Source organism: Macrotis lagotis, chromosome 2 (assembly GCF_037893015.1).
Source record: "Macrotis lagotis isolate mMagLag1 chromosome 2, bilby.v1.9.chrom.fasta, whole genome shotgun sequence".
Classification (NCBI taxonomy): Eukaryota; Metazoa; Chordata; class Mammalia; order Peramelemorphia; family Peramelidae; genus Macrotis; species Macrotis lagotis.
Window position 1 is genome coordinate 57,486,896 of NC_133659.1, and position 24,895 is coordinate 57,511,790.

General features: G+C 37.8%; 1 protein-coding gene across 1 annotated transcript in view; it reads right to left on the bottom strand.

Moving 5' to 3' along the window:
* Positions 1-1,503: 1,503 nt before the first annotated feature.
* Positions 1,504-24,895, bottom strand: part of RXRG (retinoid X receptor gamma) — a 53,578-nt gene continuing 30,186 nt past the window's right edge. Inside the window, exons 3-10 of the mRNA XM_074221878.1 lie at positions 24,403-24,547; positions 20,152-20,331; positions 15,641-15,801; positions 15,401-15,530; positions 12,206-12,338; positions 10,414-10,505; positions 8,070-8,175; positions 1,504-2,391 (exon numbers count right to left, since the gene is read on the bottom strand). Of these exons, the coding sequence (XP_074077979.1) occupies positions 2,244-2,391; positions 8,070-8,175; positions 10,414-10,505; positions 12,206-12,338; positions 15,401-15,530; positions 15,641-15,801; positions 20,152-20,331; positions 24,403-24,547 (1,095 nt within the window). The 3' untranslated portion in view covers positions 1,504-2,243. The remainder of the gene's footprint in view (positions 2,392-8,069; positions 8,176-10,413; positions 10,506-12,205; positions 12,339-15,400; positions 15,531-15,640; positions 15,802-20,151; positions 20,332-24,402; positions 24,548-24,895) is intronic.

Here is a 24,895-nt window from a genome sequence, read left to right on the forward strand (position 1 = left end):
AGTTTTACATAGTGCGTGGTTCATGGTAGGCCCTTAATATTTATTAATTATGACTGATTGACATGCATGTTATAAAGAAATAAAGCACCAAATTCTTTTGTCCTTGGGGAAGAAATACCTATGAGCTGAGGGTGACAATGGGAGCTCTCAGACTGGTAACAGTGACAGGTTTACAGACTAGGTGGGTAAGGCTTTGACATCAGTTGGGAAGAGAATGATCTAGCTAGGTGCAGTCTTGGAATCAGGAAGTCTGAGTCAAATTTTACTGCAGTCATTGGCTAGTTGTGTGAGTCACATGTCATTCTTAGCTTCTCTCACTCTCAATTTCTTCATCTATAAAATGCTAAGGGAATCAACATTTAAATAGTGCCTATTATGGGTCAAACACTGTGATAAGCACTTTTTTTCACAAATATTATTTCATTTGATTCTTATTAAAACCCTGCAAAGTAGAGGCTGTTATTATTCCTTTTTAACAGTTGAGAAAACTGAGACAAACAGAAGTTAAGGAACATGCTCATGGTCATACAGTTAGTGTCAGAGGCTAGATTTGAATGCAATACTTTTTGGATTCAGACCTGGTGCTCTATCCACCTCACCACCTGGGTGCTTAAAAATACTGATCTTCCAGTGTTTTTGTGAGGAGAAAATGAAATAATATTTGTGAAGGACTTTGCAAACCTTAAAGAGTTATATAAATGCTAATGATGAAGATTATGATGATGGTAGTAGAGGTGGTGATGGTGGTGATGATGGTGATGTTGATGGTAATTATGGTGATGAAGATGATGAATTATGTGAAGAAATTGTCCACTCAACCTGTTAAAGGAAGAAAATAAAATGGTTTTGTCCTTTCTCTTTTCTTAGTGGTGATTATTGATGAACTTGATTTCCACTAAAGAATAAGATTATTTTCTTACTGGCTCAGACTGTTCTTGTGCTTTACTCTGAATAAGCTGAAATATGTCAAAGTCCTTAATGAAACAATGACCTAGAGCTGGAAGGAACCCCAGTGGTCATGTGTTTCAATCTTGTCATTTTAGAGATGAGTAAATTGAGACCAAGAGACGAGAATGGACTTCACCAAGTTCACACAGTTATTGGATCATAGAATCACATCCTCAGAGTTGGAAGGGACCTTAGCAGTCATTGAGTCCAGTCCCCATCTCCTTTGAGAAATGAGGAAATAGAAGCACAAAGAGATAAAGTTATTGACCCACCTGGGAACTATGACTCCAACTTCATCTTGCTTCCCACCATCCTCTGCTGCCTCCCCATCATTATTTGGTTCTTACAAGAAGATTCCTCCAAATAGAGATCTCTATTAGGGAATCTTAAGTATGACTCAGTATATCCCATTTAGGCACAGCATTCCCACAACACACCAATGATATGTGTCTCCTTTGAGAAATCAACTCCCTCCAGAGAAAAGGATGGATTTATTTATTCATTACATTTCTTCTTGATCCATTCTCCAGAAAGGAAATCCTGAGTTAACACCTTCTAATAGTTTGGACTTTCTCACCATCCCATCCTTTTCTTCACACTTATGAACAAGTTTTCTTAAATTATTGGGGCTCAAATCAAATAAGACATGGTCTATGTCTATCTAGGAGACTGAGGAAACTCCTATAACATTAATCCATGAAACATATTCCTAGGGAAAAGACTAAGATGTCAACATTCCCAAGAATTCAACATCAGGGGTCCATTGTATGGCAGTGCTGGTCAGTGATGTGGTAGTGATAGAGAGTTTGGGGACTCCCCAGATAAATACCTTCTAGAGTAAACAGTCCAAACATGATCAGACCAAGAGAGTTAGAGATGAAAGCTAACTCCTTCTTCCTTAATATGATGGAGTTATTCAATTCAATAATATACTCCATATAACAGCAAGTGCCAATGTCATATATTATTTTATTATTTGTATTTCTTTGTCTTCTATGGCAAGTGAAAAAATAATTTAAACCAATTATATGTACAGAGTGTTTGATTAATGACCCAAGAACCATCAGAAAGGCCAGAACCCCTCCACCCCTTTCTAGCAAGAAACAGTTAACTTTTATCACCTATGCAAAACTCCACCTAAAAAGGTCTCATATGTAAAAAGGCTCTCTTTATTACAAGCTGTCACATTGTGGGAATGGGAAGAGAGGCTGGAAGGAGAGTATGTAGAAGAGGGGGTTCATAGGATCCTGGGCCCTAGAGAAGCCCCAGGTAGAGTTGAGCTAAAGCTGATGTATTCAGGTAATCTGGAGTGGGGTTTCCAGCATCTCCATGAGGAAAGTATCAATGGGTGTGTCTCCAATGAGCTTGAAGAAGAAGAGGTGCTCAAGGCATTTCAAGCCAATGGACCGGAGTGCTGGGAGACGAAGAAGGAGCTTGGCAAACCTGGAAAAGGATATTTTAAAAAAATGGGTTACAGGGATGCTGGGGGGGGGTCGATTTTCCTTAGACACAAGGAAGAGCTATGAGGATACAAGAAAGACCTAATTGTCTCTGAACTTCATAGTCCTCTCATTCAATGCAGATCTGTTGTTAACCACCAACAACTACATGGTACAATGGCTAGAGTTCCAGATCGGGAGTCAAGGTGATCCAAGTTCAAATCCAATTTCAGACACTTAATAGCGGTGTCACTTTGGACAAGTCACTAAACCTCTATCTCAGTTTACTCATCTATAAAAATAAGGATAATAATTGTCAAGCACTTACAATGTCTGGCACATTGTAGGCAATAAATGTTAGTTATTACTACTAAGTACCCAACCCTACGCTAAATCTAGCTGGGAAGGGGGCACGAGGAAGGGAGACACAAAAAGAATCCTAAGAGTATCTGACAGTTATATAAGGTTTGAAGGTTTACAAAGATCTCTATGCATGAGATCTCCTCTGATCTCCTAACAACTCTGTGAGGTAATTTCTTTTATTAACCTCACTTTTTAGATGAAGAAACTGAGTTAAGTGACTTGCTTAGGGTAACACAACTAGTAAGTGTCAAGGCTAAATTTTAATTGAGATCTTTTGGACTCCAAGCCCAGGACCCTGTTCTTGGCACCTTTTATTTACTTCAAAGAAAGAATTATTTCTATTCACAAAGAGGCTATATATAGTTCTGTCTCATTTAAATCCAATTCATTCACATGTCAAGACATCAACCTGTGATGCCATTGGTTCTCTCCAAAACTGAAGGACAAATGACAGCAATATTTTGGATGTAGCTCTAAAGTGATGTGCTAACATAGATTTTGAAATTGTCCTTTGTAGATAAAGGAAGAATTCTCAACCTGTCTATAAACATCAACAAGAGCAGTAAACCCAAGACTTACATAGATATGCATAGCAAACACATACATATATGCGCAAAAACATACATGCACATGACATAATGCCAGAAACTTCCCAGATGTTTACAATCATATCACCTGCATGTTTACCATCCTCTTCATCAGTCTACCACCAGAATTCAGATTATGCTCTGGAACCTTGGGCTATGATAGGTAAACTTTAACCCTTTCCTATTCAGAACAGGCCATTACTTTCCTCCCAAATGTTTCCACACCGTGTCATCCCATCCATCCTACCACCAACCCTTCTAATTCTGCTTCATTATTTTTCATTCCCCTTCCATTATTATTATTCCCCTTCATCATTTACTTGTTTGTTATGCATTTATTTATTACCCTTACTATTTAATACTAGACTTAGAAAGCAAAGTCTTCCTAATTTGTCTGCATTGCAAGCTACTTTTCCACCCAGTCTCAAAGTCCTTCCCCTCCATCCTTTTTTTCAGCTTCCTGTTGTTATTCTCTCATTAGAATGTATACTTTCCCCCTTTTTTTTGTATTGGGATGCAGATTCCCAGGTGTTCAAGAAATGCTTTAATTATCTGTCTAATCATCGCTCTATCAATCTATCTATCTCAATTTTATTCATTCATTTATTCATTCAGAAACAAGTGCTACTTATAAGGTACAGACTGTAAGCATTAGCAAAATTTTGAGGAATCCAGGCAATTTTGGGTTAATCTAAACTACTTTGGCCTCTATCTTTTTCTGCTCCAGTCTTTCAATTTTCCTGAGTTGGCATCTATTTGTCCACTTTCCTTCCAGGGTCCTGAATTCTTTTTTTTCAATAAACTGTTGACGGTTCTAACATTCCATTTTTCTTCATATGATATGCTCCCAAGTTTCGAAAATATTATTTTAGAAATGAAATAACTTCAGTCATCACTTCTACAAGAAAATTCAAGGACCCATGGGGGAGTAGTTTGTTCATTTGCAACAGCAATTCCCAACTTTGGTTCCAGATGCCTGTGGGTGTGACAATATTACTGGGAGTGGGTGCAGCAAACTTCTCAAAAATAGAATTTTTACAGGAGTGATTGGGAACATATAGAGACAGATTGGGAACTACTCATCTTTCTCTACATGGAAAATTCCAAACTGTTATCATATCACATTAGAGTTTCATTCAAAACACTGGCATTGTTTGTCCTTCATTTTTTGAAGAGGGCCAATAATATCACAGGGAAATGTGTTGACTTATGTATTTGGATTTAAGTGAGATGGAGTTATCAGCTTCACCGTCTTCCTGAGTCATCTGTGTCTACTGGAAAGACAAAAGTTAAGCTGACTGGTGATGACCCAGGATGCAGTGGGTTATTTTGGTGTCTTTGATGTCTAACCAAGCTTCAAGCTCTCCACAACACCTCCTTCAGCTGTCTTAATGGCTCTTGCAGCCAATTGTTCTCATCTACCCATTCAACCAAGAGAAGTCACAACTTTAGGAATGATAATGTATATTGTTGTGGTTGGAAAAGCCTTATCACTGAAAATCAGAAAATCAAACTAGCTATGCCACTTACTACCTGATTGACTTTGGACAAGACACATCATTTCTTTGAATTGCAAATGGGGTTGAACCAGATAATTTCTAAACTTCCTATTAAATCTAATGTGCTATATTTGATAAAATAGTCAGATTCATATGCTAAATTTTCTAGAAATTTTTATAATTGTTATTATTATAACAATATCTAAATTCCCCCAAAACTCTATTGTGTATTAAAATCTTTACATATATTATGCCATTTGATTATCATGAATACCTCCATTTGACAGATTAGGAAGTTGAAATTGAAAAAATTTAAAAGACTTGCCCAAGGTCCCATAATTAGTAAGTTCTAAGGTAAAATCTGAACTCAGGTCTTCCTAGTTCTAAGTCCAGTCCTCTGTCCACTTTACTACAAAGCTATAGGAGTATAAATAGAATACCTTTAGGAGCAGGGCTCTGGAATCTCCTGCCTGCCTATAAGTATTAGTGTGGTATTACCAATTACAGTATTGGTATGGTATTACCAGGACTCAAAATTCAATAAACCTAACAACTTTTCTAAGTGAATTAATTAAATATTTGACCAAATATAGCTCATGAATGGTGTCATAAGTATACAAATGGCCCTTGGCAGAAAAAAATATTACACATTCTTGCTTTAGGTCTAATGAAGTGCTATCAGGTCACAAACTCAGCAATTCACTTCCTTATTATCAGACCCTGAATATTATTACTCCCCCCTTCTCACCCCACCTAAGAGGCTCCATGTTGGGAAAAACCATGGTCAAAAGTTTATAGAAATAGCCTTCTCAGACAACTCAGGATCTATATCATTCAGGTTAAGTTGGGTTTTTCTGCTTGAAAGATCTGGGTGATTGGGCAAGCTATTCAATTGTTAAGCATCACTAAAATGTATGCATAGATTATGCCCCACCTTTGGGAATCCCCAAAGCATTCAGACTGGAAGAATTATTAACCAGGGAACTGTGAACATGTTTTGTTTTAAAAATATTTTGAAAACTATTTCAGCTTGGTTTTCTTTGCAATGCGATGTATATAATTTTATGCATTGAAAACCCCCATTCTGAGAAGAGGTCCCTAGGCTTCCTCAAGGAGTCTACACACAACAAAGTTGAAGACTCCACTATACAGTTTAGCAGGGTCATAGACAGAGCAGCCTTAGTTCTTACAAATCTTTAAGACAATAACTTGGTGGGCCATTGTACACCCATTAGGAAAGCTATTGATCATTTCTTTGGGGAATTGAGTTTGTGCCAGTGAAAACAAGAAAGCACCCCAGGGTGCTTCCTTTCTGGGATCTGTAGGCAATAGGGAAGAGCATGTTCTCCTTCTAAGCTAGTATAACACCATGGGGTAGCACACTTCCATTGAGGAGATGCCTCTGCCTCCTCCTGCTGTCAATCTATTCATAAAGAAACACCTATACACAGGTGTACATGCTGCCCAGAGCTGTAAATGGTAGGAAGGTTGCCCTCCCTCCTCCCATGTCAGAGATATTAAATTTTGTCCAGATTTCCCTTGGATGGTTCTCTGCAGTGATAATCTCTAGTCCTAGATTCAGTTCATGAAACCAAACAATTTGAAACCACATATTTGAAGTAACTTATCGAAAAAGAACAGGACTTCATGGCTACAATTTTTTGTTCATAATATAGCTCAGAACCATGTACTCTCTGGCCTAAGTATTAACTGAAGAGGAGAGTGTAAGTAACAAAAAAAAGACTAAACCTGGGTAGATGGGATAATCACAAAGGAGTGTCATGGGACATCAAGTGGATCCTAAAGATTATGTTGAAACTTCCTTAGTTAATTCTGTCAAATTCCATTCCAGAGTTTCTCCGTCTGTCTACCCATCCTTCCATCCATCCATCCATTTGTCTGTCCATACAGCTCTCTAGCTGTCTGCTGTCTGTCCATCTCCTTCTTTCTGTTTGGTTGGAGAATCAGCGACCAGATAGATACACAGACACCAGGTGTCACTGAGACACAGAGATATTAATGAAGGCAGAGAAAGAGACTGAGGTAGAGAACTGGTTTTAGAGTCAGAAAGTATGAGTTCAAATATTGCCTCTGGTTACATGAGCCTGGACATGTAATTTCAGCTCTATGTATCTCTTGAAAGGCAAATTGAAGAGCAGCTGTCAATCTCTACTGGTAGAGAAAATTTACTATACCAGAGAAACCATGAGTACAAACCAAAAATAAATTTTATCTTAGGTGTTTATTTAGAGTTAGAAACAAAGAAGGTGAAAAACTATAATTTAGAATTTTAAAAAATAGATCTATTATTCCATCAATCCATTGAGTCCCTGTGAGGAGTTCCCTCTGCTAGTGCTGACCTCCACCTGTTAGGCAATGTATAGCTTTACAGAGTTAGCTGCCTGAAAGTTCAAATGATATGTTTAGGTTTGCCCAGACAATATGAGGAAAAGGAAAGTGTTATTTTAAATCAATTGAGCAATAAAGCCTCAAACATAACTCCAGGGGGCCTATATTTGGGAGTCAAAAGGAAAGAGATTTCTGTTCTAAACAAGGAACCACTTCACCATGAGAGTTATCCAAAATTAGAATGAGAATTCTTGAGGAGATAGTGAGTTCCCCATTATTAAAGGTATTCAAAGCAAAGACTGAATGACAGTCAATCAGAATATAGTGGGAGGTATTCATGTATGGGTCAGATGTTTGGCATCAAAGTCAATTAGAAACAGGGGGCATTAAACAATTCATAAGGATCCCTAAGGGCTACATGTTAACTTAAACAACCCATAGACAGGGAGCTGTGTACTATGTATACCAATGTCTTTGCTTTGAATTTTGTTAGTTTATTTGAGGTTTTTTTTGCTTGTTATCAATATCTGGAAGTGAAAAACATTATGGAATGGGAATTTCACCTAGACCTATGATTTCAAAGGGGGTAAAACTCCCTCCCCAATACTAACCAGCAACTCACTTATAACTTGTAGTCTTAAAGAGTTATTTGGGGAATAGAGATATTAGGTGATTTGTCCATGATCACACACAAGACTTGAACCCCATGCAAAAGATTGCTCCCCCTACACCAGAATCCTCAATCTTCTGCCCACCCCATCTTTGCCAAGAATGTTCCATATGGGTTACTTCTCCCCTCCCTTTTTTGCCTTCCCCTTCAAAACATGCAGACATTTCTGAAGGTTTGAGTTGAGCTGTCATCTCACATAGATATGGAGACTCACCTGCCAGGCTGATCAGGATATTTCTGTTTGGTGTATGCTTCAAGGGTAGCATAAACCTTCTCTCGGAGAGCCTCTACTTCTGAGGGATTGGACAAGCCCTTAGCATCTGAAAAGACCAACCAAATCAGGTTAGGTTCCTGGAGACTAGAGCAGCTGACTATTCATACCCACTCTCCAGAGGGTTAAGGTCCTACACACCTCCCTTTCCTCCACTCTTTTCTATCACCAAGTGCCTATCAAATAATCTGAGACATTAAGGTATCTTAGTGTCTTGATGTGTTACTCTCACCCTGCAGAATCTCAACATCCTCTCTCTAGAAACAATATTTAAAGGCATTAATCTCTTCTGGCTCACTAGGGCACGCTATAGGGCATAAAGCACTGAGCCTGCAGCTTAATTTGGCCTCTGGCAATCACTAGCTGGGCGATTTTCGCTTCCTCATCTGTAAAATAGGAATAATTACAATGTCATCTAACTTGTTGCCATGAGCAAATGAGCATCATAAGAGGCCAACCGCAATCTAAGTCCTTCCAGAAGGACATCAGGGAGGTGAGGCAAGCAACGGCATTGAACTTGAGTGGGGGTGAAGGAAGGGGCTGTGCTAAGTCATCAGTCTCACTTTCTCCTCTGGTTTCATCTAGGTCCAGTGGCCAGATACAGATCAGGCCAACTGGAGATGACCCCAGATGGGAGGCTATCAGGGTTAAGTAATTTGCCCAAGGTCACCAATTGGTAAATGTTCAATGTTTGAGGTCAGATTTGAACAAAGACTAATCAATAAACAGTATTTATCAAATATCTATTAGGTAGTAACTAGAAACACAAAGAAAAAGAATGGAAACAATCTCTACTTTGGAATGAGTAGAGTTTCAAAAATCTTAAGGTACCTGCACCAAAACTTTTGGAACATCCTGTATTTTATCAGATATATGTGTATATATCCAGACATGTGTGCATGCATGGCATACATATGTATATATGTGGTGCATTGATAATATGTCCCAAAAGTCTTGATACCATCTTAAGGTACCTGCACCAAAACTTTTGGAACATCCTGTATTTTGATCAGATAGGTTTATATTTATCTAGACCTATACGCAAGTATGACATACATGTATATAGACATACACACAAGGTAGTTTGAGAGGAAGGGCACCAATAGTTTGTGATGGGGAGAACATCAGCAAATGTTCATAGAGAAGACATTTCAGTATTTTTTTTATCAAATATAAAAATACTTTGGAAACTCTAAAGCACTAGATGAATATATAGTATTATTACTGTCCAAATTATTATCATTATCATTATCATCATCATCATCATCATCATCATCATCATCATCATTATTATTATTATTTACAAATAGTCCTTCCTTCTTATCCAATTAACTTCATGTGAGCAAGGAACATAACATTTTTAATTGTATTTATTTTTCCCATTACATGCAAAGAACATGATCTTTTTTTTGTTCCTTCCTCACTTTTTTTTTCAGTTACATGCAAAGGTAGTTTTCAACATTCATCAATTTGCAAGCTAATAATTTCCACATTTTTCTACTACCCTCCCTTCCCTCCCCCTCTCCATTATAGTGATTAATCTGGTATAAATTGTATATACATATATATATATATATATATATATATATATAGTTAAGAACAGATATTATATTCATATATGTTTGAGAACAAATAGTATCTCTATGTTCATATACATTTGAGAACATATCTCTATCACATTCCCCCCTCCAACTTAAGACTGTATTCTGCAGATGGCAAGTAGTTTATAACTGTTTCCTAAGCTGATTTAGCAAAGCTGACCCAGAGGGCTAAATCAAACAGTGCTCTGAGAGCCCAGAAATAAAGAAATAATCTGAGTAGCCAGTATTAACATAGCATTCTAAGTTTGCAAAGTGCTTTATCTATGTTGTTATCTCATTTATTATTCACAACAATTCTGTGAGATGGGTACTATTTTTATTTCCATTCTACGGACGGGAAAATTGCACCTGAGAGAAATGAAAGGTAGAGTGATATGCTCAGGAATACCTAGTCAAACAAATCCTGAAAAAGAATGAGAACTCTAGACTACCTAAGCCTAAGGCCAACACTCTAAGAATTGACTTGTCTGGGAGCAGCTTGGTGGATAGAGCACCAGCCCTGGAGTTCAAATCCAGCCTCAGACAATATTTGCCTGGTTGTGTGACTTTCGGCAAGCCAATGATAATAATAAAAATAAATTAATAATAATGATGATGATGATGATGATGATGATGATGAAAATAATATAGAATCTACTGCCTCATACAGAGGACTTGCCTGGGTTAAACAAGGCAATGGGACTTACCTGGGTTAAACAAGACAATGGCCCTCAAGCAGCCTAACTCGGATTTATCCATCTGCATGTCTTTCATTTTAGAAACCAGTTCAGTGAGAACTCTGTTTGCAGGAAGCAAGAAGAAATAATCAGTCAGACATCAAATCAACAAAAAGCATCAGGGAAGAGAAATTCAGGGGAATAATTCTGGGAAAAATAACAGCTTTGGATTTCCCTAGCTTCTCTTCATGGGATGCTTTCTTACTAGTCATGAAGGCCTCAGAAGGCAGTGGGCAGTCTCAATCATTTTTGGTATCTCTCATCCAATGCTGCCAATAAAGACCTTTTACTATAATTCTCCCCGGAAAAGGTTAATAAAATGATGTATTTTTCCTTGGTTTTGTTTGCATAGAAGAGTATGTTTGGTTGTTTGTTTTAACAGACTATATTTCACCTGAAGAATTTCTTTCATCAATGCCCTCAACTTACTCATCTGAAATTGAATTCTGAGAAGTGAAATGATATACTCATAATTTCAGTAATTTTACCACTATGCCATGGAACCTCTGTGCATAACTACAGAGTAGATGCTCAATGTATATTGACTGAAGTGAACCAGATGAAAATCAGAGTTGGTGAAAGAGAAGAACTGGGTTCTGATCACAGCTCTGGAATGAACTCTTTGTGAATCTGGAAAAGTTATTTCCTTTCTCAGTATCCTCAACTATCAAATGAAAAAGTTGGATTGGGTGACCTCTAGGGTCTGTGAAAGTTCTTAAAATTTTAGAATTTTAATTCATGGAGGAAGAGACATCATAGCTATGCAGACAAATGTGTGCCAAGTTATAGCACAAAGATAGAGAACATAGTCTGGGACAATGGAAAAGATGAAGGGTATCTACTTCCTCTCCCCACTCAACTCACCAAACTCCACACTAAATGCATATGCCCCCTTTAAAGTTCATTACTCCTTATCTGATACATGTACACATGCATGAATACACACATATCACTCTATATAAATAAAAAGGCAAATGCACACATAGAAATATGAGTAGATATATTATATATAATATATATGTTTGTTGTTCATTTCTTTCAGTCATGTCCAACCCTTACACGACCTCTTTTGGAGATTTTTTTGGCAAAGATACTGGATCCCGGAGACTGATTTGCCACCTCCTCCTCTAGATCATTTGACAGATGAGGAAACTGAGCCATACAGAGTTAAAAGACAAAACTTTTAGAGCATCTTGTATTTTATCAGATAGGTTTGTATTTATCTAGACACACACATACGTATGTATATACATACATATAAACACCCGGTAGTTTGAGAGACCCAGTTTGAACTCACATTTTCCTAATTTCCTAACTTCAGGTCCAATGCTTTATTCACTATACTACCTAGCATATACACATGCATGCATATGTACATATGTTCGTGTGTACATACACGCACATGTACACATGTACACAAACACATACACACATGCATATATGTGCTATTTAATATACATATATTATACTTGTATTATTATACATTTATTATCTTATACACATGAATGCCTACATAGACACATATTTATACATCCATGTGGTAAATATATCTTTATATAAGCACACATGTATGTGCATATGTATGTATGCATAGATCATATATGCATGCATATCTATTTGTTTTCTTCCTTGCCATCGGAGGCTCAAAATCCAAACCATGGATGTTTTTCCTATACTCAGAGCAGCCTCAGGCTCAGGACAACAAGGTTCTCCTCAAAGCACAAACTCAAACCCAGGGCTTCAGGAGGAGAAAGGACAGGACCTGTCAAAGATGGAGCCAACCCCTGCGCTATGGGCACTGCTTCGGTGAACATGTAAACCGGTGGCAAGGAGGATTCCATCCTGCACAGACACAGAGCGATGGGAGAAGGAGGCAATCAGCAATTCATTCCAGCCTAAGAGAACAAGAAAGGAGATAGAAGTGAGTGGAAACTGTCTCCTTTAACCCCAAAAGAATAACCAAAACCCTTTACACATAATTACACATTTCATATGTTTTACCTCATCCAAGTGTTTTTACAATTGTAGTCTCATTTGAAGTAATAGTTCTGTGATAGAGCAAGGGTTTGGGGGGTTTTTTTTTGGGGTTTTTTTAGATTTTTCCAGGCAAACGGGGTTAAGTGGCTTGCCCAAAGCCACACAGCTAGGTAATTATTAAGTGTCTGAGGTCGGATTTGAACTCAGGTACTCCTGACTTCAGGGCCCGTGCTCTCTCCACTGTGCCACCTAGCTGCCCCTTAGAGCAAGGTTTTATGAGATCCATTTGACATATAGAGAAACTGAAATCCAGAGTGATTAAAAAACCTGCTTAATTAGTGGAAAAGCTGAAAATTGATATTAGTGTACTTTTTTGCATGCTATAATGGCTTTCTGGGACTACCTAGTATGGTGGCCAGGAGGTAAAAAACCATGCCTTCTAAGTAAAATTAGTTCATAGATATATAGATTTGTCTGTCTGCCTATTTTTATATGTAGAGAAAGAGAGAATGATAAACATACAGAGAGAGAGATAGAAAGACAGACACAGAAAGAACCTCCTATTTGCAAGGCACTGGTCTAAGAATGGAGTGGAATATAATCAAATATGAAAATGTAGTTTCTTACCTCAACAAGTTCATAATCAAATTCAACTTTTAGATAATGATCAAACAATTAATTTCCTTAAAATTTATTCATTCCCCATTCAATTAACAAATACATTTTTAGTGTCTTTTAGTTAACTAGTACCACATTGAACTCTGGTCAGGATGCAAATGTGATCTCTACCTTTTCTGGAGGCTATAATCTAGAAGAGGTTCTTGGTTCATGTCCATGTGGCCCCTCCTGGCTGAGCAGATAAAAGCACTGGTCTGAAGTCAGGAAGACCTAAATTCAAATGTGACTTGAGACATTTACTAACTGTAAAACTGGACAAGGCTCTTAACTCCTGTTTGCCTTAATCCATTGGAGAAGGAAATGACAAAGCCCTCCAGTATCTTTGCCAAGAAAACCATGTGGATAGTATGGTTCATGGAGTCATGAAGAGATAGACAAGACTGAACAACTGAACAATAAATAGTCTAGCAGGAAAAATTGAAAATACTGTCTCAGGGACAGCTAGGTGGCAGTGGATAGAGCATCGATCATGCATCAGGAGGACCTAATTTCAAATCCAGTCTCAGACACTTAATAATTATTTAGTTATGTGACCTTCAACAAGTCACTTAACCTCGTTGCATTGCAAAAAAAACTTAAAAAAAGATAATATTGTCTCAGAACTCAAAGAGACATGGGATAGTCTTGGACTAAATGGTGGTAGGTCCTAAAAAAAACAAAAGCAAAAAAGAAAAAAAAAGAAATGGCAGTAGATCTAGAATTAAAGGATAAGAGATTGTTTACAACTGTTTATCCTCCCCTCCCTAACACCAACTGCTCCTACTTCCCCTCAAGAGAAAAAAAAAGGCAAAATGTTCATGTTGCTATGATCTTCCTGTGGTATACTTTCTATTTGTCTCTGCCAAGAAAAAAGACTATTCAGAAAAATAAAAGACAATTTCCACTGGCTGAGATTTTCTTCTATAAGGAGATGGTACTGCTAAGTATGTATCAAACTAGGTAACTACCCTGTCCCCAAGTACCAATCACAATATTAAAGCAAATCTCCCTTTTGAGAAGGTCAAGAGCCTCAGCTCTCTGGTGTCAACAGTCCCACACCTAACAAAAAGAAGTGAACTTGTGAGTTCCTTATGAACTTTAAATTTCTTTATATTTGTTTATTCTAGTACAGTGACTGCAATGCAGTGGGTGCTTCCTGGTTCGTTGATATTAATGTTCTTCATTACAGGGATTCAAAAAAAAAAACCTCTTCTCTTGTCAAACTATTCTTCAAATAACCACCAAATTGATATTCCAAAAACAGAGATCTAATCATGTCACACACAATTCACACACACAATATTTAATAACTCTCATTGTCTGGATGATAAAAATGTCAGCTTTTTACCCTGGCATTCGATGTCCTTCACAACCTACTCCTACCTACCTTTTTTGTCTTAGACCACATTATTCACCTTCACACACTCCCTGTTCGTGTCAAACTGGCATGATAGCTATTCCCAGTAGGTGACATTCATCTCCTGCCTTTGTGCTTTGTCATTTGTGGTTCTCCATGTCATGGTACCACTCCTCACCTCTGGCTCAATCTCTAGATGAAGTCTTACACAAAGTCTTTCCTGACTGATCTCTGGGTCCCAGTTAGTTCCATTCCTCTTGAAATCGCTTTGTTTGGGTTTGGTATTTACTTCTTTGTGCACACATCATATCCCTGGGTCTAATATCTTGCATATAATAAGCATGGATATTAAACTGAATCCTAGACTGTATCCAAGGTTGTTTAGTTACAAAATAATAATAATAATTAATAAATCAAAATAAATAAATCAAATTGCTATGGTCATTTACAGTTTATAAAGCATTTTGTTCACAACTCTGTGAAACAAGGTATAACTTTGACTCCCGTTTTATAAATGAGGAAACTGAGATTCAGAGAAGTCATTGGGAATTAATAATAGGATCAGGACTTGAACTCAGCATCCCATAGTGCCAAAGCACATAAAGAGTCACCATATACAGAAGTCCCAGAAAGTCTTATTTATGTTGTAATTACAATGAATAAATAATAATTATTATCACTTCCATAGCACTTTAAGATTTGCAAAGTGCTTTACAGATATTATCTCATTTTATTTTCACATCAACCATAGGAGATAGTTGCTATAGCAATTTGATGATAAGGAAATTGGGGCAGATCAGAATCCCCAGCTAATAAATGTTGAGGTTAGATTTCAATTCAACATTTCCTGAGTCCAGCGCCTATGTGCTATCCATGGTACCAACTAGCTGTTACAGAGTATAATAGTTCCAGAATATTTCTGAAATGGCAGCCCAGGTAAACAGAAGGAACCCATAGCCCCATTACCTGCCCGAAGAAGAATAACTTGGTCTTCCAAGGTGAGATCAGAGAAGTGTGGGATGCGTTTGGCCCATTCAACGAGAGTAAAGAGCTGCTTATCAGCAGCATGACATATATTAGTCACGGGATCATTTGTCTGAAGAAAGAATAAATAGGGAAATGTAAATATAGAAAATAGAAGTGAAAATTCTATTCTTTGGACACAGGTCAAGGGATCACCCAGAACTCTCATCCATGGACACTTACTGAATTCTCCAAGCTTGTGTCTCCATAGGATTCTGTCTTTGGTTCCACTGCGAGTTCAGCTTCGAGGATCCTCTCCACAGGCATGTCTTCGTGACCACCACTGGTGGACTCCACTTCATTCTCAGCCCTCTCCCGGCTTCTCTGTCTCTCCTCTTGCACAGCTGGAATAGAGAAGGACACAAAGGCATCACCTACCCCCTTCCTCCAGATAGGCATATGTATGCTATGTTTAATTTAAGGCAAAAATGAGTCTCCTGGTTCTTTTACATTCTCAGTGCTCTGATGAGAGAGACCCGGGGTTCTCTTCAGAATCTGAGAATATTTTTTTATTCTCAGTTGAAAGGAGAAAATCATACTTGTATTTCAAAAGATCTGTGATTTCATTGACATAGGCACTGCTTGCTGCCACTAATCACAAGCATTTTCCAGTACTGATTGCTGTCCCTGTTTCCTGTAACAGTAAGAAACTGGAATCTATTTCCAACTTTCCTGATGGATGGAAGCAAACCCTGATATTGGTGCCATAGTGAAGGCTGGTTTTCTCAATGAAGAAGAAATGAAGGTCCTGTTAGAATATGAATCAGGTCCATCTTGCTTGAAGACTGCAATATGTTGAATTTGATTTATGAACCTTGAAGGTCTTCTAAAGTTGGACTTAGCTGGTTCTACTAAGCTGTTACAGCTTCCTCTGCAGGCCCAGAAATGCCCTAGGCTGAAGTCCATCCAGAAATTCAATGTCCTGCTGGTTTTCCAGTTCATGAAAGATGGACCTGATTCATAATCATTTGCAACTGATATCTAGGAAGTGCAATGGACAAAGTGCTAGGATTAGAGAGGGAAAAAAAACAAATTTAAAAAACCTGAATTCAAATCCTACTTCAGACAATTTGCTACTTTTGTGACTCTTGGCAAGCTACTTCACCTTGCTCATCCTCAGTTTCCCCCATTTGTAAAATGACGATAATAATAATAATACATACATACATACATACATGCCTGAGTTGTTATGAGGATTCAATGCAGCCAATATGTCTTTAGCGCTTTATAAATTTTCAGACACTATGGTAATGTTGTTGTTGGGTTGTTTCTATGTGTCCAACTCGTTGGGCACATGGGGGGGCCATTCTTGGCAAAGATCCTGGAGTGGTTTGCCATTTCTTTTTCTAGTGGCAATATTTAGGTGTTCACATGAACCATTTGGGCCCAACCTATGGTAGACCATTCTGAGCTTGCATTGGTCTTATCAGCCATAGTCGGTCACACCGTAATTTGTCCTGAACATAGGTGATGTTAGTTTGGTCTTCTTCAATAATGAAGAACAAGAACCAACCAGCGATTATTTAAATCTTCATTAGGTTTTCAGGTTTTTGTTTTTTGCAAGGCAATGATAAAGTAACTTGTCTAAGGTCACAGACTCAGACTGTGGGAATTACTAAGTGTCTGAGGCTGGATTTCAGTTCTTGATTCAGGATTCAGTCCTCCTGAATCCAGGGCCAGTGTTCTATCCACTGTGCCACCTAGCTTCCCCTAGATTTTCAGTTAAAAAAAATAAGATCAAAAGATAGCAGAGTGCTACCTACCATGATCCTCACACGGCATCCCAGGATACATTTTTAATTAAACTTTTCTTTGGGAAAAGTCTATATCTTAGAGCTTAGTCATTGTGTTGTCAGGTTTCCCCTAAACCTACCATCTTAGGTTTGCACAGGAGGGGAGAAAGATCAAAAAACCACTCAAGTTTTCTTCCAAAGGAGACCAACCTTCCTTGAGGACTGGCATAAACAAAAAAGTTGAGAATAGGAACCAGTTTCTAACTCTTAGAGATATCATGGAGAAAAATAGTTGGAACCATTCTCTTCCCAAGACTCAATAACATCATCTGACAAAGTTGTTGACTTTGAAAAGTTAGTTACAACTATCCCAACAGCCACTTTCCCTCTCCTTATTCTCTTGCCAAAGTACATCAGGTCTTGTTTTATTTTTTTTTCTCCCGAGTTACAAAGAAGATTTTATAGAAAGCCTGGAAAGGAAAAAAATAATCTTATATGGAGGTGAGAAAATTCCCAATCTACTCCTGGACTTCATTTCACCGTATTCTTTTCAAAAGAGGTGATTATCTTTTCTTCTGAGGGGGAAAAATCCTATAAGCTTTGGAAATCTTTGGCAACAATACCCCAAATGACCACAAGATGAGGCTGTTTCTCCAAGAAAGTGTTGCTATTTGCTTTTTGTCTATGTATGCATTTCTTTCTGCGTTGTAGGATTTTCTGTCTATGTATATGTCTATGAATGTATGCATGTATGCCCCTCTCTCGTAGCCAAACTATTTTGCTTGGTCTCTCTTATTTCTTCTTTCTCTCTTTTTAATTGACTTACTAACTTCCAAGGACTGCAAAGAAGTTAAGCACTCATGTTGCAAAATGTTGAAGGAGTTTGTTGTTTCAAGGAAGGAAGGAAGGAAGGAAGGAAGGAAGGAAGGAAGGAAGGAAGGAAGGAAGGAAGGAAGGAAGGAAGGAAGGAAGGAGGGAAGGAGGGAAGGAGGGAAGGAGGGAAGGAAGGAAGGAAGGAAGGAAGGAAGGAAGGAAGGAAGGAAGGAAGGAAGGAGAGAGGGAGGGAGGGAAGGAAGGGAAGGAAGCAAACAGGGTTAAATACCTTGCTCAGGGTCACAGCTAATTAGACCAGATTTGGACTTAGTTCTTCCTGACTTCAGACTCAGCTCTCTGTGTCCTGGGACACCTAGCTAACCCTAGTGTATGGGGGGAGGGGGCTGTGTATGCATACGTACATATGTACAAATACACATATATCTATATGTAAAATCTCATTGATCTTCTCAACAACCCTATGAGCCAGGTGTTACAATTTTTCCTGTTTAAAGATGAGGATGCTGAAATTAGGAAAAGACCAGTAGTTCGCTGTCTGTAGTCACAGAGAGAGAGTATAGGTAAGAATCAGGACTTGCATCTGATTCTTTAAGTCAGGTCAAAAAGCATTTATTTTGTACCTACTGGGTCCTAGGAATCTGTTCTTCTAACACTCTACAGAGTTCTATGCTAGTCATTGAGAGAGGTATAATAATGAAATAGTTCACAATCCTTTTCTTCTGGGAAGTAAGTCTTCCTTGTCCAGTTATCTACAAACCAGACTACCCCCTCACAACAAAAGCATAATCTGAGCAAGGAAGGAAAAGATTTCTTGCCCTGCTACATTTACATTCATTCCATTCCTTATATGAAAACTTGAATTATTCTCTATTCCATTTTGTCCATGAGTTCGATAGAGATTTATATTCTTTGTCTATCAAAGAAGCGGGGTCTCTTTCCTTTGTTTTTCCCCTTCTCATTAATGACTAGTCTGTCAGCATTCAGTAATTCAGTTAAACCAAGTGGATCACAAATCAAATCACCATTTTTCCAGTCATCCAGAAGAGGAATGATGGACTCAGCTCAGACACTTCCCCTTCCCTTACCCCAGGCATCCTATATTAGCTGCCAAGCCCTGCCCATTTTACTTCCACAATACTTTTCTTTTTGCCCCCCATTCATCACTCATAGCTGCTTTTCTCTCCAGTCACATAGCCACCATTTTAATTCATCTTGCCTAGATTTCTGCAATAGCTTCCTGACTATTTCCTGCCTCAGGTCTCTCCCCACACCAATACTTGTTTCAGAAGGCTGCCAAAATGATTTTTCTTAACTGAAAAATCTAGCCATGTCATTCTCCTAATCAATAAATTCCCTATTACCATTAGTATGCAATTCAAATTTCTCACCCAGTAAGGCCCTCTACTTTCCTACTCCTCTCTACTTTTCCTACATTATTTCACTTCTCTTCAAGCAATTTCTATTTCATCTTTCCCCTGACATTGGAATTTCATCTCCTATCTACTCATTATTAGCTCCCTTGCCTAGAATGCATACTCTCCTTAATTAGACTTTATCTTCCTTACCAGAACCCCTATCTACTTCCAAGATTAAACACAGGTTCTTTTCCTCAGTGAAGCTTTACCTAGCCTCACAGTTGTTAGCATCCTCTCTTTCCTCATATTACCTTGTATCTACTGTATAGTATATCTGTTTTGTCTACCAACCCCAGTGTCATAGAAGAAGGTATGCATCCCTTGGGGCAAAAAGCTTTGACTTTGTGTTTTACATATTATAAACTCCTAATGATGTTCGTTTCAACATTCTTATCTTTTTTTCTCCTCCTCCCTGTCCCTTCAGGTCATATCTTGAGGTTTGACTGTTAGATTTCACCCTGATGTATATATAGCTCCCATGTCTTGAATGCTAGAGAAATAGAAACTCTGGGGTGGCTAGGTGGTGCAGTGGATAAAGCACCAGCCCTGGAGTCAGGAGTACCTGGGTTCAAATCCGGTCTCAGACACTTAATAATTACCTATCCTCGTGGCCTTGGGCAAGCCACTTAACCCCATTGCCTTGCAAAAATCTAAAAAAAAAAAAAAAAAAGAAATAGAAACTCTGCTTTTTGGTAAGATGTTCTGTTCTTACCTTCCCTCTTCATACCCATGACAAGGCACTTCTGATAGCGACAGTATTGGCAGCGGTTACGTTGGCGCTTATCAATGAGGCAGTCCTTGTTATCCCGGCATGTGTAGATGAGGTCTTTCCTTATGGTCCTTTTGAAGAACCCTTTACAGCCTTCACAGCTGTATACACCATAGTGCTTCCCTGTTCAAACACAGTGAAAGTTTAGAGATTAGCTTGGACTTTGCAATCAAATATCTCTCTCGGGTTACTTCTAACATGGATATGATCGATCAATCAATCAATGTTTATTAAGAGACTACTATGCTCAAGACACTGTGCTAAGAGATGAATCAAGAACCAAAAAATGAATAGAGTTTGATAAAGACTGCAGGGTCAGAATTTGTAATGACCTTTGTGTAAGTCAGGGGAAAGAATAATAAGCACATCCATTCATTAGGATTCTGTGTATATTTTAATTGTCTAAGTTTTAACATTTTAAGTTAAGTTTACAGAAATGAAAGTAGTATGATATATGTTTATCTCATATTTCACAGAAACTAGAGGCCTCATTTTGACCAATACCATCTTATTAAACCAACAAATGATTATGTTTTACTGTAAAAATATAGAGAGCACCAGTTCATGAATCTACTGTTTTCACTCTCATATTCTGAGACGCCATAATTCTTCGATTTTCATAACATAGACCTGTCTTGGATATTTAAGTTACAGCATTGTGTTCAATCTGTACATATGACATATGTGTCTGAGGAAGGCTGTTCTGCTTGATCCTGGATAATCCTCCCATCACGTGCTTAGTCCTATAACGAGCTTGTTTTCAGTGCCCCGCACCAAATATACAACATGGTCAATTCCCAGTTATTTATGGGAGTAGATAGGGATCAACAAGCTTGTCCTGAGTTATCATATGACAAAGAAAAAGACTTGGATAATACAAAACAGGACAACCCATAAGACACTTGTGTTTGGTTCTGAAAAATATGCTATATAGCTTAGATTACTATATATCTATCCATCTAATTCTGGATTTTTAGACTAAGATTAAAATGAGTTTATAACCCCTCAACACACACCTGCTGATAAACTAGTGTTGGTGGCCTGGTATCATGGTGAGAGATAAAGATAAATCATCTTAAGAATAAATACTAACGAGAGATCTGCCAAGTGGATGAGCCACATACTATTGCCTACTTGACTGTACTCATTTCCTGAACACAGAAGAAGAATAAATAAGTGGTTTCATCTGCTTAGGGAGAATTGTGTTCATTCTAAGAATGCAAGATTTGATGTTATCAACCTCAGCTGATTTTCTCTTAAAGAGACATGGAGCATTCGTGAGTATCCACTTGCCATGACTGAATGAACTACCAAGAGTTTCCATTAAAATAATTTGCAGTTCAAAGTCCATGGTTGTAAAAAATTCTAACCTAGTGACTGGATCTAAATGTTTCTGATAGGATTGTTTTGATAGCAGCAATAGGCCAGCTAAGGGAGAGCAGGTTCTTTATCATGCCCCAGAGCCATTCCCCATTTCACAAATACTTAAAGTGATGATCAGAAAAGAGAGCTTATGGGGGTGCTAAGAGAACTATTTAAGAAAACTATTCTTTCTCAGAATTAATGAACTCTTTGAAGCTGGACATCACTATCTAAGATGCTGCACCCACCCCTATAGCCAAAAATTAAATTCTTGAAGAGTTTAACCAGTTGGGGAAAGAGAAATGTAGAATATGGGATGGGGAGGAATATTCATTTCATTCTTGAAAATCTTTGCTGGGTCCCTTACAGTCAAGTAAAGTTTCTGATCAATTTATAAATAAGGTTTGCTTCAAAAAATTTCCACAAAAAATTCATTTTTAAATTGAATCATATTTTAAATAAACTAGGAAAACATTATTTAAAGGGAGATTGTGACCAATCACTTTAATAGAGAGAGAGAGATACATAAAATTTTAATAATAACTATCTCCACAAAATCCAGTCCCAATGTATATCTTGGAATAAGAGTGACCTTAAAAGCCAGCAGGTTTCTACCACAATGGAAAACTTTTGAGAATAGCTGAACGATAGACCAAGTCTGCTTCCTAAGGAGCAGTTTGGCTAAGTATAAAGAACCACATCATTAAGAGCTGGGCATTTGGTGATGAAATCTTTGTTCATGGCAACCTAGGAAACAAAGAAAAATACAACATAGCCCTTGATCTGTTGTACCCACTTTTTTTTTGGCGGCAGTATGACAGATTAGAAAAGGCAGCAATGGGTGCTAAGAACAAGTTTCATCTATCAAGTTTAATTTGCTTATCAGTGCTCTGGACGGGAGATCCGGAGATCCATACTCAATGATGTGATGAGCCTAGATGAGATGTGATGGACTTATGATATAAAATGGACGATTGTTACAAAATGAGCAGGTATAGATGGCTTTTGTCATTGCAGGGGATATGCAGGTCAATGAGATCACAGTTCCATTTGAGTACAGTATTTGTGGTTAAGTATCATGCTTTCATTTATTAATCAGTGAAGTGTTTTGTTTTTTGAATTTATCAAATCAATCCCTTTATTTTAGAATCATCATAAAGACAATGAAGAAATATGATAAATGCAGGGAAGTTGAGACAATTCACTAAAATAGATGAATGCAATTGATTGCATGGCACACAAAATATAAGACTCTTAATAAGGCAACAGCTGGACAGAGCTTGACAGAAGTAAAGAATTCAAATTCTGCCTCAGATGCTTAGTATTCAAGAAATTTAATTTCAATCTGAGTCAGATTCTTTATTTGTCAAATGGTGGTTGTTCAGTCACTTCAGTCATGTGTGACTCTTCTTAATCCCATTTGAGGTTTTCTTGGCAAAGAATGGTTTGCTATTTCCTTCTCCCATTCATTTTCCAGTTGAGGAAACTGAGGCAAACAGAATTAAGTGACTTACCTAAGGTCATTCAGCTAGTAAGTTTCTGAAACCAAATTTAAGAGGTGCCTGAATTGGGATGGGGAAGTGGGGAGAGGGTATGGATGAATTCTTGAAAGGGTAGGTGGGATGGGTAATGGGAGAGTGAAAAGAAGAAAAGACAACAGAGACAGTATAAAAGGGAGACTGAGAAAAAATACTTAATAAAAATAAGATGGAGAGAAATTCGTAAATAGTAATTATAACTTTTGAATGATTAAGATCTTTTTAGCAGCACTCTTTGTGTAAACAAAGAACTAGAAATTGATGGACTCCCAGTCCAATCCCAAATTTTAATTACTTTCCCTAATGTCTTCATATATAAACTAATCTGTATGTAAGACCTGCCATTATTAATAGTGATACAGAATCCTTAATAAAGATTTATCGGTGGGGGGGGAATGGGAAATGGGGAGAAGGGATCAGTGACAAAAACCTTACTGGGTCAGGTCTAGCTACATGTTAGAACCTGGCTGTGGCATATACATATGTCAAAATTTTCTAGAGAGTATAGAAATTCTTTGAAAAATTGTTTGACTCTAGTCATAGGTTTAGAGAATTTACAGAGAAAGAGCAAAATATAATAAATAAGTTTATGGATTATGTTCAGTTGTCAAGGCAACAATGACAAAGTATTAACTCTTAATTTGAACTACTTTTCCTCCCTAAGTTTCCCATTGTGTTTTATGGTAGTAGTCTATATTCTTTAACAGTGAAATAAACCTGCCAAAGATAAACCCAAGATAAACCAAGTGAACCAAAAGAAGAGGTTGGTCTCCACTAAACTGGCCAAGCAATATCCAAGAGATTCAGATTCTAAGTGCAGTTTCTAGAGGCAACAGAAATCTATTGACTCTCTCCCTTGTTAATTACTCAAAGTGCTATTTTCCCAAGCTTCTAGGATTTCTAGTTGGCTTCAAAAGTATTTTGACTTGCAAATTTATTTAGGTCATATAAATAAGAATAAGAAGAATCCATATACTTCGTGATGGTCAGTGGGGATATTACTTTCAAACAAAGGAAGTAAAAAACACAACCAAAAAGTTAAAATTCATTGGCATGAATTTTTAAAATCTGGATTCACAAGCCAACATTTCCAGGAGTATCTTCAAATGCCCATTTTAATTAAGTGCTAAATAACTGGGCTTCCAGTGGCACATCACTCCTTCCCCAACACACACACATATATACATACATGCATATAAACCACACATACAGACTCCTCCATTTTCTTGGACTCCTCCCATGAACCACCATAACCCAAAGACAACTAGAAGAGTATTCAGGTCAAGGCTTATACCTGAGGATCTGTCTCCACAGATGGCACAGATGTGTTTGGCAAGGGAGCCTGGACTAGTGGATGGATAGCTCATGGTTCCTATCCCTTGAAGTCCTGGCAAAGGCTTGACATCATCAGAGCTTCTGACATTGTTCATGACATTGAGCTGTGGGAGAAGAAAGGACAAAGCATTAGACTAACTTATTCAGAATCTGTATTAAGGATAAATTATCTCTATCCAAGGGAAAGCTATTTTTGGTTTAGGAAGTTGTTTGTACTTGATAGACTTTTGCTATTACCTATGTACATTAGTTTTAAGATGGAAAGAAACTGATATCATAGAAGTTAAAGCAACTATAGTAACAAAATTCAGTTCCTTCCCAAGTCTGATTCTCTTTCTAAGTCATATCATCACCAATAACAACAATAACAGGAATAACAAAAATGAAAACCAAGATGCATTTATTGAGAGCTTTACTGCTTGGAGGAAGGGAACTGGCCTGCAGGCAGGTAG